The sequence below is a fragment of the Ictidomys tridecemlineatus genome, unplaced genomic scaffold (assembly GCF_052094955.1).
Source record: "Ictidomys tridecemlineatus isolate mIctTri1 unplaced genomic scaffold, mIctTri1.hap1 Scaffold_741, whole genome shotgun sequence".
Lineage (NCBI taxonomy): Eukaryota > Metazoa > Chordata > Mammalia > Rodentia > Sciuridae > Ictidomys > Ictidomys tridecemlineatus.
The window spans coordinates 287,973-304,097 of record NW_027525375.1 but is presented as its reverse complement, the minus strand read 5'-3'; the positions used below and the strand labels follow the sequence as shown (position 1 = coordinate 304,097).

Below are 16,125 nucleotides of genomic sequence, written 5' to 3'. Positions count from 1 at the left end.
AGTGCTGGCGAGGATGTGGAGAAAAGGGTACACTTGTACATTGCTGGTGGGAATGCATATTGGTGTGGCCAATTTGGAAAGCAGTATAGAGATTCCTTGGAAAGCTGGGAATGGAACCACCATTTGACCCAGCTATTTCCCTTCTTTGACTATTCCCTAAAGACCTTAAAAGAGCATATTATAGGGATACTGCTACAATGATGTCCATAGCAGCATAATTCACAATAGCTAGACTGTGGAATCAACCCAGATGCCCTTCAATAGATGAATGGATAAAAAAATGTGGCATTTATACACAATGGAGTATTACTCTGCATTAAAAAAATGACAAAATCATGGAATTTGCAGGGAAATGGATGGCACTAGAGCAGATTATGCTAAGTGAATCTAGCCAATGACTAAAAAAACAAATGCCAAATGTTATCTTTGATATAAGAAGAGCAACTAAGAGGAGAATAGGGAGGAAGAGCATGAGAAGATCACCATTAAACAGCAACAAGAACAGGGAGAGAAGAAGAGAGAGAAGAGAAATTGCATGGAAATGGAAGGAGACCCTCATGGTTATACAAAATTACATTCAAGAGAAAGTGAGGAAAAAGGGAAATAAACAAGGGGTAGAAATCAATTACAGTAGATGGGGTAGAGAGAGAAGATGGGAGGGGAAGGGGAGGGGAGGGGGGATAGTAGAGGAAAGGAAAGGCAGCAGAATACAACAGACACTAGTATGGCAATATGTAAATCAGTGGATGTGTAACCTATGTGATTCTGCAATCTGTATATGGGGTAAAAAATGGGAGTTCATAACCCACTTGAATCAAAGTGTGACACATGATATGTCAAGAACTATGTAATATTTTCAACGACCAACAATATTTTTTTAAAGGGAGGGAAGAACAAACTAATTCAAGTTAAAAGGCAAAAATAAACCCAAATGACTGAAAATGGAAATCATATCTGATTAACTATCATCTTTGAGTTCTGATAGGAATCAGCCAATTTTATGAGACTTTCAAATAAGAACACCAACACCTCTCAAATCATTCCATGCAATAGAGGAGGAGGGAACTTTTTCAAACTCATTCCATAAAGCTGGTATCACCCTGATACCAAAACCAGAAAAGACACACCAAGAAAAGCAACCTGAGACCAATAACCCTGATGAACTTAGATGCAAAAATTCTTAATAAAATTCTGGCAAAATGCCTACAAAATAATTTTAAAAATCTAGTGTCCTATGATCAAGAGGGATTCATCTAAAAAATGCAAGTTTGGTTCAACGTAATAAAAATCAGTAAATGTAATACATCACATCAATAGACTTAGAGACAAGAATCATACTTTCTCAATAGATGCAGAAAAACTTTGATAAAGCACAGTAAGCATTGATGTTCAAAATTCTAGAAGAACCAGGGATATAAGGAACATGTCTCGTAAAAGCTATATATGCTAAACCCAATGCCAACATCATCCTAAATGGAAAGATTGAAAGCATATTCTCTTGAAATACTGGTACAAGATAAGGATGCCTGTTTCAGCACTTCTTATTCAACATCATCTTGAAACTCTAGCCAGAGCAAGGGACAGAAGAAAGAAATTAAAGGAACATGAAGAGAAAAAGAAGAACTCAAACTATCCTTATTTGCTGATCACATAATTCTATATTTAGAGAAACCAAAAATCTCCACTATAAAACTTCTAGAACTCACAAATGAATTTAGCAAAGTAGCGGGATGTAAAATCAACACCTATAATTCAATTGCATTCCTATACATCAGTGATGAATTGACTGAAAAAGAAATTAGGAAAACTACCCCATTCACAGTAGCCTCAAAAATATATATATTTGGGAATCAATCAAAAGAGATAAAAGACTTTAACAAGAAAACACAGAACTCTAAAGAATAAAATTGAAGAATACCTCAGGAGATGGAGAGATCTTCCTTGATCTTAGAGAGGCAGAATTAACATTGTCAAAATGGCCGTACTACCACAAGTGCTACACAGATTGAATAGAGTTCCTATTAAAATCCCAAAAATTCTTAATAAAATTCTGGCAAAATGCCTACAAAATCATTTAATCATTTTCCATAGAAATAGAAATAATCAGTCATAACATTCATTTGGAAAACACAAGAGGCCCAGCATACAAAAACCAATCCTTAGCAAGAAAAACAAAGCAGGAAACATCACAATATCAGACCCTTAAGTTATACTACAGAGCTACAGTATCAAAAACGGCATGGTGTATGAGCACCAAACAGACAGGTAGACCAATGGTAAGAACAGAAGACACAGAGACGAATCCACAGAAATACAGTGACCTCATACTAGACAAAGGCGCTGAAAACACACATTGGAGAAATGATAACCTCTCACAAAAATGGAGTGGGAAAAACTGGAAATCCACATGTAGCCACATGCAATTAAACCTTTGTCACTCAACCTGCACAAAACTCAACTCTAAGTGGATCAAGAACTTAAGCATTAGACCAGAGACCCAGAGACCCCAATCTACCTCATGTTTGCTTAGGAATCAACTTCCTCAATAAAACTCCTAAAGCGCAAAAAGTTCAATCAAGAGTAAATAAATGGCATTAAACCAAACTCAAAAGCTTTTTTACAGCAAGGGAAATGATCAAGAATGGGGGGGAGAGGATTTACAGAATAGGAGAACATCTTTGCCACCCACATCTCAGACAGAGCACTAATCTCCAGGATATAACTCAAAAAACTGAACACCACAAAAACAAATAATCCATCAATGGGCAAAAAAAAATGAGCAGACACTTCATAGAGAGAGAAATACCAATGGTCAACAAATATAAAAAAAATGTTCAATGTTTCTTGAGTTTTTTTTTTCTAGCAATTAGAAAAATGCAAACTAAAACTATACCGGGATTTCATCTCATGCAGGTCAGAATGGCAATTATAAAGAATACGAGTAACTAGAAGTGTTGGTGAGGATGTGGGGGAAAAGTTACACTCATGCATGACTGTGGGACTGAAAAGTGGTGCAACCACTCTGGAAATCACGGTGGAGATTGCTCAGGAAACTAGGAATGGAACCACCACGTGTATTTAAAATTAGCGCACTATAGTGATGCAGGCACATCAATGTTAACACCAGCTCAACTCACATTTGCTCACTGTGGAACCAACACAGATGTCCTTCACCAGATGAATGGGTGAAAAATATGTGCTACATACACACCATGGAATATACCTGAACAAAGAGGAGTGATACGCATTGCCAGTCAGTGGATTGAATGGGGGACTGTCATGCTAATGGGAGTTATTCAAACTCCTCAAACTAAAGAACCAATGCTTTCTCTAGTATGTGGATGCTATCTCACAATAAGTGGTGGGTAGGAAAGAATGGAAGTACATTGGATTTGTCAAAGGGGAATGATGGCAAGGGAGGGGCAATCTGAATATAGAAGACAGTAGAATGAAATGGACTTTACTTTTCTATGTGCACATAAATAAATGACCCCCACAAAAAAAATTGTGAAATTCAAAAGATAACTCTTATTTTGTAGTGTTTGATGTCAGTTCTTGGTTTGGTGCCCTGTGTCACAGGCTGACTCATGTACTCTCAAACTTTCTACATTCAAGTCCTAACTCTCAGACCTTGATACTGAGGTAACATTGGAAGGCAGAACCTTTACCAATATAGTTATGGTACATTCACATGAGTTCACATGGCTCTGTCCTAAAAAGGTGTGACTCACATCCTTATAAGATTTGGATTCAGACAATGCTCAGAAGGGAGACCAGAAAAGGATACAACCTCAGGTGGCCATCTGCAAGTAAAGAAGAGAGGACACAGGAGGAAGCAAATCTAAGAATCATTCATCATGGATTTCCAACCTTTTCAGCACTCAGTCTATGGTATTCTGATCTGATAGCTGTAGCAATCCAGTACACACAGTAATACTAAATTTGTAAAATGGAGGATGGATTTCTCCTTCCCAGGTGGAGGATATTTAGAAAATTCCTCTGTTGTTTTGGTAAATTTTATGTAAATATAAAAGTATTCCTAAATAACCATTTTATATTAAATACCTGAATTAATCAAGGTTGGGTGGTGCATAACTGTTATTCCAGCAGCTTGGGAGACTGAGGAAGGAGGATCATAAGTTGGAGGCCAGCCTCAGCAACTTAGTGAGGCCCTAGGCAACTCAGTGAGGCCCTGTCTCTAAATAAAAATGCAAAGGGCTGCGACTGGGGCTCAGAGATTAAGCACCCCTGGGTTCCATACTAATGCCAAAAACAAAACAAAACAAAACAAAACAAAAAAAACAACAGAAAACCAACCAACTAACAACTGGAATGAACACCCTGCAGCCAAAATCTCCCCTCCTCACTTTCTTTTCGATTTCAAGTTTCTTTTAATGGATCAAGGACCTGGGAATAAAACCAGAGACCCTGCATCTAATAAAAAAAAGTAGGCCCTAATCTCCAGCATGTGGGATGAGTCTCCAACTTAGTTAATTCTATAGTATCCCTTGAAAATGCTGGTAGGATTTCCCCTTCCTCTACTGTTTTCTCTTTGCTTTCCACTGTACAAAGTCTAATCTGGGACAGAAAAGATCCATTCTTTATAGGACATATTAGGGCACATACAGGATTGCCTGCAGCCCTCAGTTTGGGCAATGATTTAGCAGATAAAACTACACATGACATACATATTTTCTCTACACTAGAAGGAGCTACAAATTGGCTCCTCTGCGGTGATGCTCATTGGGGGACTTTTTTTGGCTCTGCCCACACGACCTAGCCAATTGGCCTCAAAAGCAGGAGGAGTAGGGGAGGTTGAGAGGCTTGTGGGAAGCCTTTGGTGGCAGTTGGGCTCTGAGAGTTTTTCCTGAGGAGATGTGTGGTGTGGTGTGTGTGTTCTAAAAGTAAAGTTCGTTTCTTTTGACAAGTGGCTCCTGAATTTTGCCCTGCCAGACTGCGGCATTGAGGCTTGACAGTAGAATGCTTGCTTAGCATGTGCAAGGCCCTGGGTTTGATCCTCAGCACCACATAAAAATAAATAAATAAAATAAATATGATATTGTGTCCAACTTAAAAAAAAAGTTAACAAATGAATTACATAAGAAACTAACAAGCATTTGATTGTTCCTTCCAGAGAAAGAGTGAGCCTATTTCTTGTCTCCATTGATGAGGATGAGCCTGAGGGATGATCACTCAGGATCCCAACAGAGTGGATTCCAGCACAGACTGCCTCATCTGCAAATAGGTGCCACCTGCCTGTTTCTCCCTCAAGCCCAGCCTCCACATCTGCCTCTATTTTTTCTGTTGTGTTTCAAGAGCATTTATCTGTGATGCAGTGTGAATTCTGAAATTATCTGTAAAAAAATCACGGAGTATGTGAGCAGGAATGTCAGGTAACCAGGTGGTCCATGTGAAAATGGAGTCACAGGGAGAGGATCTACAGAGCCTCAGGTGGATCTATGAACTTCTCCATTCCAGAATCCAGGCATCACAACATGTGGAAAGGATATTGGTTTATTTTAACTTTGAATCCAAGTAAGAAAACTTGGAGTTCTCTACAAGATTGGGATGCACTTTTTTGAAAAGAAAACTCATAGGAAATTTTGAGCACCTTTCCCCTAATGGTTGTTATCCAGAATAAAATCAAATCGAGGGGACAAGCAAAATGTTCCACTGGGGACTCTATAGTTCTGTGCTCCCCAGTGGGATCTTGTCACCTTAGTAGAGATGCTAAAATTGCAGGCTGCAGAGAGATGAGCTCACAGCACCCTTTCCTTATAACCATGCAGGTTTTTCTAAGGAGCACCAAGTGCCCAGAATCCGTCCAGGTAAGTGTCTCTCCGTTCCACAGAGATAATGAGTGAGTACCTGGGGCCTGTATGAGGATGTTGCAAGGGGCAAACTGGGTCTAGGAGTGAGGTTTTTGGTAGCTTGAGACAGCCAGCTCTAACTCCTATATTTAAGAAGACTAAGGTGCTCTGTGAAATGTGAGGAAGGAGATCTTCCTAGGTTGCGTCATCCTTTGAGACACAGTAAGTTAGGGGCTATTTTCAATAGAAATTGCCATTATCTCAGGTTTCTACTTAATTTTTTTTCTAGAAACTACAGCAGTGCTCATGTTATATATGCATTTCCCTGTTTGATATGTTATTTACTCCTAAACCAATTATCAGGAATGTAATAAGTCGCCTGTCTGCTTTGTACTACATATACTAAGGTTTTCTTCTCTCACTTTCCTGAACAAACAGAATATTACTGCTCTGTGACTACTAGACTCTGAGGAATTAAAAACCATAATTTTATGTGGCCCAGAAGGTAATGAGGGCAAGATCACATGGCCACAGACATCTATTGAACTTTCCCATACAATCTTTCTTGTCCTACATTTAATAACACAATTTAGAAGTGAATGGTGCCACTCCATAGTGGGTGCTCTGCCCATGAGCAAATTTCAAGTGAGAGGACAGTGGTCCTGTGTCACCATCCCAGAAAAAAACCAGTGATTCCCATCGTGGTGTCCTTCTCCTCCCCCAATGACAAGGTAACATTATTATCCATAGCTAGGTAAGAATAATATTTGTGTCCATTAATCTTTATTCTTTTCATTATTCAATTAAAAATTCTGTTTGCTCTTTCTGTGATAATGAAAATGTCACAAAGGCCTTTGATTATATATGCCACATTTTTTTTTATCCATTCATCCACTGAAGGGCACCTAGGTTGGCTCCACAGTTTAGCTATTGTGAAATGTGCTGCTATAAACATTGGTGTGGCTGTGTCCCTGTAGTGTGCTGTTTTTAATTCCTTTGGCTATAAACTGAGGAGAGGAATATCTGGGTCAAATGGTGGTTCTATTCCCAGATTTCCAAGGAATCTCCATACTGCTTTCCAGATTGGCTGCACCAATTTGCAGTCCCACCAGCAGTGTATGAGTGTGCCTTTCCCCCACATCCTAAACTCATTCTGTCCTGGTTTGTATTTTCAGGTCCTATTTCATGCAAATGCACTTCCAGAAAAAATGAATATCTGCTTTTCTTCTTCCTAAAACAATCTGGACTTGCCTCACGTCATCAGGGGAACAGATCCTCCTGCAGGTAAGTCTGGGTTCCCTAGTGATGACAGCTTAGGGTCTGTGATGAATCTAGTCTGCTGTTTCCTATTGTTGTTAGAAGAATAATTTTTCTTTTAATAATTCTGAATAAAGAATGTAAAATATTCTTAGGGTCTGACTGTAAGTGTGAAACCTGAGCTGTACTTAAATTCTTCCAATTTACAAAAACAATGGATTATTTTCAGCCTTATTTTCCATAAATAGCTGCCATTGATTCACCCAAATATTCTCCATAATTTTCTCCTTCTGTATCCTGTAGCTTATATATGTCACAGTGGCTCATCACCCAGCAGGGCACCTGGCTGTGGGTGGCTGTGCCCTCCCTGATGGGCAAGCTTTTTCTCCCTAGTGCTCTTCAGAGTTTTCCAGCTAGATCTCTGCCACAGAGAAGAACTTCCTGCCCAATGTTTCCTGAGATCCTAACCCACTTAAAGCAGGATGAGTCCCCCTCCCAGATTTCACTTGTCCATCTTACTTTAGCGATGGGAATTATGGTGAAGTTTAACTAGGTGGCAACCATGAATCAAAGTGTGCTCCTTTGCTGCTGCTGGTATTATTATTTTATTTTGGTATCTGGGATGAAGCCCAGTGGAGTGCTTGACTCTTGAACCACAACCCCAGCACTTTTCATATTTTATTTAGATACAGGGTCTTCCTAAGTTGCTTAGGGCCTCTTTAAGTTGCTGAGGCTGGCCTCAAACTTGTGATCCTTCTGTCTCAGTCTCCCAAACTTCTGGGATTACAGGTGTGCACCACTGCACCTGGGCCACGTTACTTCCCCTGTGACTTATGTCCCTCTCCATGAAAGGTGCAGTCTTTCTAATGTAGTTTTCTTTGAACAGCGTGTTAACTGAATACCATCACATTGCTAATAGCCACAGGTTAGGAGGCCCCTTGATTACCCTCCAGGGAAGCAGAAAGTTTCATCCTGGTACTGAGCCTCTGGGCTCTTCTATGCTAGACAGGTGTGAGTGGCAGGTGTGATAGCTGGGAGAGGACATGCTGGACAATTTCTTTTAGCTCATTTTTATAAAGGGTTCTTATTCACCAGAACTCATACTAATGTCACTGAGCTATTAACACAGATGTAGCTACATACTTTTTAAAGTCACTTACATATTGTATGATATTTAAGTGAATCATTTTTTCTGTATTGGATGTATGATTTGCTGTTATATTATGATGTGATCTGAAATTTAGATAAAGGATGGGCACGGGAATCCCAGGGTCCTGGAGGCTGAGGCAGCAGGATTGTGAATTTAAACCTAACCTCAGGAAATTAGCAAGGCCCTCAGCAACTTAGTGAGACTCTATCTCAAAATAAAAAATAGGATGGGTCTCGGGCTGTGTATCAGTGGTTGAGGAGTCCTGGGTTCAATTGCTGATAGGAAAAATAAACTCTGTTCACAGCTGGATAGATTCATATATAAAAAATTGCTCCTGGGTCTACACCATTTCTGTTGTTGAAAGTGTTTGCTCACTCTCCTTCATGCTCTGGAGAAAGGAGACTTGTTTTTCATTCTGCTACTGTGCAGTTTTGCCTTCAGACAAATAAGATTTTCTGGTCATTTTAAAGCAACAATGAACTGGGGTCTTAATTTCGAAATATTTTTGAAAATTCCTGACTTCTTCTCATTCCTACTTTTCCCAAAACTTTCTGTTTGCACGACTACATTTTTTGAAGTAAGACTGAAAATCTTGTCCTTGAATGCTCCAATTTGAGGTGATTTAAACTTGTTACTGAAAGGGTTTTATGATGCTGTGTGCTAGCCTTGCGCATGTTTTAACATGAATTAAACACAACAGAAGCAAAGTCGCCATTTCACACAAATGTCCCTCTCTATAAAAGAGAACACAATTTTAGAACTAAAATTATAAATTTTTATTTAAAAATGTTGTACATAAATGATTATAGTTAAAAATAGATGTTTAAGTTATTCTTTAAAGCTTCATCAGTATATATTTAACCTACATGAAACAGTTGTGATAAGAACAGATATATGTAATTTTATGTATAAAGATGGAAGGGAATAACATCTATGCCTGTGATCATGTGTGCCTTGTGGAAGATCTTCCTAGTGTCATTTCTGGGCTTGTCATGGTAGCAATCCTGAATATACTGAATAAGTGGAAGAATAAAATTGTATTTTTCCTGATCACCACATCTGGGAAATAAAAAACTTTTTCCCTAATGGTATAGAGAATTTCCCTTTTAGACAAACACTGCATGTTCTTACTCATGTACAAAACCTAAAAAGCATTGCACACACTCTCCAAGAAATGTTGTTCCAGTAGATCATTCAACAAATTCTCCAACATAAATTTCAGTTTTGGGCATTTGATTCCAGAAAAATGTCACTTTGAACTTGTAATAGAGATAGCATCTTAGAGCTCTTCTTTCAGGAGTGGGCTGGACACGTGTCCTTTAATTAAAACCTTGAAACACCAACTCTGTTTTAAAACAGCACCAGGTCTGTTTTAAATGTAGTTCTATTTACTACTCTGATTGTAAAGTCTTAAAAGGAAAAAAAAAACTATGCTCTTGGTAATTTTTCCAGAATATTATAACATAATCTAGTTATTCTGGCTGGAGGATGAACAAAAATGTGACATGTGTAGCCACGTCAGAGGATTCCAAGGACCGACATAAAATTTCAAGTCCTCACAACAGGATTGTGCAAATATTCAACTATGTTGGTTTTTCTATTTTTTTTTAACTGGAGTTTGAACACAGGAGCAATTAACCACTGAGTCAAATCTCCACCCATTTTCATATTTTATTTAGACACAAGGTCTTGCTGAGTTGCTCAAAGCCTGTGTAAGTGTCTAAGGCTGGCTTTGAACTCACATTCTCTGCACTCAGGCTCCTGACCTGCTGGGATTACAGGTGTGCACCCTCACACCCTGCGGTAATTTCTTTCTTGTCTTTCTTTCAGGAAGGGACACAGCTGATCTGTTATTAAAGGAACTGCATTGATTCTCCCAAGTCTTGTGAATGAAGTACTGTATGATAATAAGATTAGAAGCCAACATTTCTGAAGAGCTCATTATGTGCCACAAACACTTCCAAAGTTTGTAGGCACACTATACTTTTTTCCAAATAGTCTCTGCAGGATCCACATAACAGGACTCTTTATGTGGACAGCTGAGATGACTGGACCTCAGCATCCCAGGGTGCATAAGAAGAAGTTGTGGTAAATGGCAGCTCCGACTCGCAACTTCAATCAGTCCGACATCAGAGTTCACACCAACATTGTTTATATATTACAAAAATTTGGTATGGTGGGAAATAAGCCAGAGTTAACTGACCTTAAGTAACTCCGTGCAGGTCTAGTCTGTGCACACTCATGTTTGGGAGGGTCTCACTTCCAGTTTCTTGAAATCAATCCCTGCAATTTGGCCCAATTTGTAGACCTCCTATTATGCACCTGACAGACAAGATAACAAAAAGGCAAATCAAGTAAGCTCCTGTTTGCCCCAGACAACCTCAGACATGAGGAAATAGGAAGGAAGTATATTCTAAGATAGATGGCACTTCTTTTGAGCCATGACGTGGCCCCATTTAAAAAAAATTCCCTGGCACTTTTTATTTTTAATTTTGAGACAACAGGGTCTCAGGAAGTTGCTTAGGTCCTTGCTAACTTGGTGACATCAGCATTGAACTTGCCATTGTTCCATCTCAGCCTCCTGAGCCACTGGGATTACATGAGTGCACTATGGCACCTAGATGACAATTCTTAATGTACAAGAAAACTGAAATATCAATATGTATGCCGCTGTGGAGGTCCCAGTGAGATTGGAAGGTATGGAGATAAGGCGGTGCATGGAGATGCATTCTCCAGGGTGTGAATAAAACATAGTTTTTTTTGTTTTTTTGTTTGTTTTTTTTAAATTTTGTGCTGGGGGCTGCCTGGTGGGTAAGTGCACCAGCACCAAGTTACAACTTGATTCTGTATTTTGAAACAGGGTCTCACTAATACTCCCAGACTGGCTTTACTCTTGTGATCCTCCTGCCTCAGCGTCTGGGGTCACTGGGATTTCAGGCAGACATCACTGTGCCCGGCACCAGAACTGAATTTTCTCTCTTTTTTTTTTTTAATATTCATTTTTCTTTTTCTTTATTTATTTATTTATTTATTTATTTATTGTTGGTCGTTCAAAACATTACACAGTTCTTAATACATCATCTTTCACAGTTTGATTCAAGTGGGTTATGAACTCCCAACTTTACCCTGTATACAGATTGCTGTTTCACATCAGTTACCCTTCCATTGATTGACATATTGCCTTTCTAGTGTCTGATGTATTCTGCTGTCTGTCCTATTCTCTACTATCCCCCCCTCCCCTCCCCTCCCCTCCCCTTTTCTCATCCCTGTTTAATGTAAATCTTCTTCTCAAGCTCTTCGTCCTTACCCTGTCCTTGTTTACTCCCCTTATATCAAAGGGGTCATTTGGTATTTGTTTTTTAACGATTGACTAGCTTCACTTAGCATAATCTGCTCTAATGCCATCCATTTCCCTCCAAATTCTATGATTTTGTCGTTCCTTAATGCAGAGTAATACTCCATTGTGTATAAATGCCACATTTTTTTTATCCATTCATCTATTGAAGGGCATCTAGGCTGATTCCATAATCTTACTATAGTGAATTGTGCTGCTATGAACATCGTTGTAGCAGTGTCTCTGTAACATGCTCTTATTAGGTCTTTAGGGAATAGACCGAGAAGGGGAATAGCTGGGTCAAATGGTGGTTCCATTCCCAGCTTTCCAAGAAATCTCCATACTGCTTTCCAAATTGGCTGTACCAATTTGCAGTCCCACCAGCAATGAACAAGTGTACCCTTTTCCCCGCATCCTCTCCAGCACTTATTGTTGTTTGACTTCCTAATGGCTGCCAATCTTACTGGAGTGAGGTGGTATCTTAGGGTAGTTTTGATTTGCATTTCTCTAACTGCTAGCGATGGTGAGCATTTTTTCATGTACTTATTGATTGATTGTATGTCCTCTTCTGAGAACTGTCTGTTCAGGTCCTTGGCCCATTTATTGATTGGGTTATTTGTTATCTTATTGTCTAATTTTTTTAGTTCTTTGTATATTCTGGTTATTAGGGCTCTATCTGAAGTGTGTGGATTAAAGATTTGTTCCCAGAATGTAGGCTCCCTGTTTATCTCTCTTATTGTTTCTTTTGCTGAGAAAAAACTTTTTAGTTTGAGTAAGTCCCATTTGTTGATTCTAGTTGTTAACTCTTGCGCTATGGGTGTCCTATTGAGGAATTTGGGGCCCGATCCCACAGTATGTAAATCATAACCAACTTTTTCTTCTATCAGATGCCGTGTCTCTGATTTAATATCAAGCTCCTTAATCCATTTTGAGTTAACTTTTGTGCATGGCGAGAGATAGGGGTTCAGATTCATTTTGATGCAAATGGATTTCCAGTTTTCCCAGCACCATTTGTTGAAGATGCTATCCTTCCTCCATTGCATGTTTTTAGCCCCTTTATCAAATATAAGATAGTTGTAGTTTTGTGGATTGGTTTCTGTGTCCTCTATTCTGTACCATTGGTCCACCCGCCTGTTTTGGTACCAGTACCATGCTGTTTTTGTTACTATTGCTCTGTAGTATAGTTTGAAGTCTGGTATCGCTATACCGCCTGATTCACACTTCCTGCTTAGCATTGTTTTTGCTATTCTGGGTCTTTTATTATTCCATATGAATTTCATGATTCTTTTATCTATTTCTACAAGAAATTCCATTGGGATTTTGATTGGCATTGCATTGAACTTATAGAGAACTTTTGGTAATATCGCTATTTTGATGATGTTAGTTCTACCTATCCATGAGCAGGGTATATTTTTCCATCTTCTAAGGTCTTCTTCTATATCTTTCTTTAGGGTTCTATAATTTTCATTATATAAATCTTTCACCTCTTTTGTTAGATTGATTCCCAAGTATTTTATTTTTGGGGGGGATATTGTGAATGGAGTAGTTGTCCTCATTTCCGTTTCAGAGGATTTGTCACTGATATACAGGAATGCCTTTGATTTATGCGTGTTGATCTTATATCCTGCCACTTTGCTGAATTCATTTATTAGCTCTAATAGCTTCTTTGTAGACCCTTTTGGGTCTGCTAGGTATAGGATCATATCATCTGCAAATAGTGATAATTTAAGTTCTTCTTTTCCTATTTTTATGCCTTTAATTTCTTTCGTCTGTCTAATTGCTCTGGCCAGTGTTTCGAGGACTATGTTGAACAGAAGTGGTGAGAGAGGGCATCCCTGTCTTGTACCAGATCTTAGAGGGAATGCCTTCAATTTTTCTCCATTCAGAATGATGCTGGCCTGTGGCTTATCGTAGATTGCTTTTACAATGTTGAGGTATCAGAACTGAATTTTCATGTGGAATAAAAATACAGTTGGATGAATATTCTGTTTTTTTAAATGGAAGTGGTGTTCATTTGAGATTGATGAAGGAGGTCAGATTTGCAAATAAAAAAAAGACATTTTTGTGAGTTACTGTGGTCACCATATTTTTCTTTCCCTTGTAAGATGAACAAAGCCAACAGACTGTACAGTAATATTCACATAAGAAACACCATGTACACCGTGACTGGCGTTGGGGTCATAGCAAACGCTTTTCTTCTCCTCGTTCACATCTCCTTGCACATTACTGGGCACAGACCTAAGCCCACTGACCTGCCTATTGGTCTCCTGGCCCTTATCCACCTGGCAATTCTGCTCATCAATGGCTTTATAGCTTCGGACATTTTTATACCTCGGGGGGAAGGTGGGATGACCTGACGTGTAAATTGCTCATCTACCTGCACAGGTTGATGAGGGGCTTCTCCATCTGTGCTACATGCCTGCTGAGTGTCCTCCAAGCCATCACCCTCAGCCCCAGGAGCTCCTGCTTGGCAAGGTTCAAACATAAATCCTCTCTTCACAACCTGTGTTTCCTTCTCTTTCTGTGGGTCATCTACTCATTATTCAGTAGTCATCTCTTCATCTCCATTGCTGCTACCCCAAATTGGACCTCAGACAACTTTATGTACATCACAGAATCCTGCTCCTTCATTCCCATGACCTTCTTCCTCCGGCACAGCTTGTCCACCCTGCTGACCTTCAGGGAAGTCTCCTTTATAGGAATCATGGCCTTTTCCAATGGATACATGGTGGCTCTCCTGTGCAGGCACAAGAGGCAGTCCCAACATCTCCACAGCACCAGCCCGTCTCCAGTGTCATCCCCAGAACTGAGGGCCACCCAGACAATCCTGCTGCTCATGAGTTGCTTCGTGGTCATGTCCATCTTGGACAGCATAGTCTCCTATGCAAGAATCACACTGAAAGATGATCCAATATTTTACTGTATCCAGATCCTCGTGACCCATAGCTATGCCTTGTTCAGTCCTTTGGTGTTTATTTGTACTGCAAAACGTATAATTGTTATTTTCAGATACATGTGGGAGAAGACTGTGAACATTTCAGTATGCAGTGGTGAATAAGTTCTGTTAAGGCAAGAAATTGCGCTGAATTTGGAGTGATTTATCATGAAAGAGTGTTTAGAGTCTTTGGTTTAAATGCAATGCAAAGTCTCGTTCCCTCTGTTAAACCATCCACTTGGACATGCAGGGATGACAATTACATCAATGAAAGCCAAACCATGTGCCTCTCTGAGATATTATGGCAATGTCATATTTCTCACTGGATCCTTAATAGGGGCGTGTGAGTTGGATATCACTTGTCATAACCTTGGTTATTACAAACTCTTTTTAGATACACAACAGTTCTAATGGTTTTCAAATATTGCATCATCTCCATTATCTGTATTATTCCTAACTACATTTGTAAACATATTCTACCACAAAATATCACATGATCCAGCACACAAACAATACACACTCAAAGGCACACACACACCCATTTTACATGCAGGGAATCAAATAGTCATTTTCACATCACTGCTCCTAAAACCATGCTTTAAATATTTGAACTTAGAAACAACTCAACATCTACAACCATAAGAAAATGTAAACAATACGCAATGACCTTAAAATGGAAAATATTCTGGAACACGGGGCTGCATAGCTGAGTCCTAAAGTTACTATACTCAGTGAAGTCGGTTTAGTCGCAAAAGAACAAACATTGTATAAATGTACTTAAAGATGGTGGGAGTTGGAGTGGGCAGAGTGACAGAGCAGGAACACAAAAGCATCCCAGAGACCAAGAGAGGGGGCAGCGGGGCACTATCCCTTGGTATGTGGAGAACCTCTATTCAGTTAGGAAGAGAATGCTGTCATGGGTGGTGGTGACTGTTGTGCAATAATCTGAATAGATTCCAGGCCACTCTACTGAATTCTGAAAAGTAGTCAGAATGTTTATGTTGTATACATTTTATCCTCATAAAATTATTTTAATTATCAACTCAGTTGTGGAAAACATTCTTTCTGAAACTATAAAGTAAGGGATAAGACTCTAAACGTGCCACAGGGTTATTTGATGAGCTTTGAAACATCTGAGCTCATTTGTCCCAGGGATGTGAAGATTGGTTTTGAGAAGCTCACTTCTGATCTCAGCCTCTCTCAGGAGAGGTGTTCTCCATGCGGATGCTGTTACATGCCACTCTGGGTCTCTCAGCCTTCTAAAGATGTTCAGCATCGCAGTGGGTAGCTCCCATGTTGAGGCTTTATGGGTGAGAGGTGCATGCAGTCAGAACACAAGGTTTAGACAGTAAGTCACATGTGGGAGTTTACCAATCATGATAGCAGTGCTGTGAAAATTATGCACTTGTCATATATTCTATTTAATTAGAAAAATTAGCCAAATATAAAATACTCTCAAATAAAATGTCTTTTTAAAAATGTAAGTAGTAAAGGAAGCAAAGAATATGAGACTAAACATTTTAAAAATCAGAAAAGAAACATAGAAAAGAGGAGAAAGGGGTCCAAAGGATTACAGGACAAAACAAAGTGGCTGTTTAAGTTATCATGAATAGGTGTTAAGTTTGAATCAATTAAACTC

General features: G+C 39.3%; 1 protein-coding gene across 1 annotated transcript; it reads left to right on the top strand.

Annotated features, from left to right (window-relative positions):
* The first annotated feature begins 13,656 nt into the window (after positions 1–13,656).
* LOC144374547 (vomeronasal type-1 receptor 53-like) lies at positions 13,657–14,609 on the top strand. Its single transcript, XM_078037317.1, is given in 2 exon segments — positions 13,657–13,884; positions 13,887–14,609. Coding segments are annotated over 2 exon segments (951 nt in total).
* Positions 14,610–16,125: the final 1,516 nt, after the last annotated feature.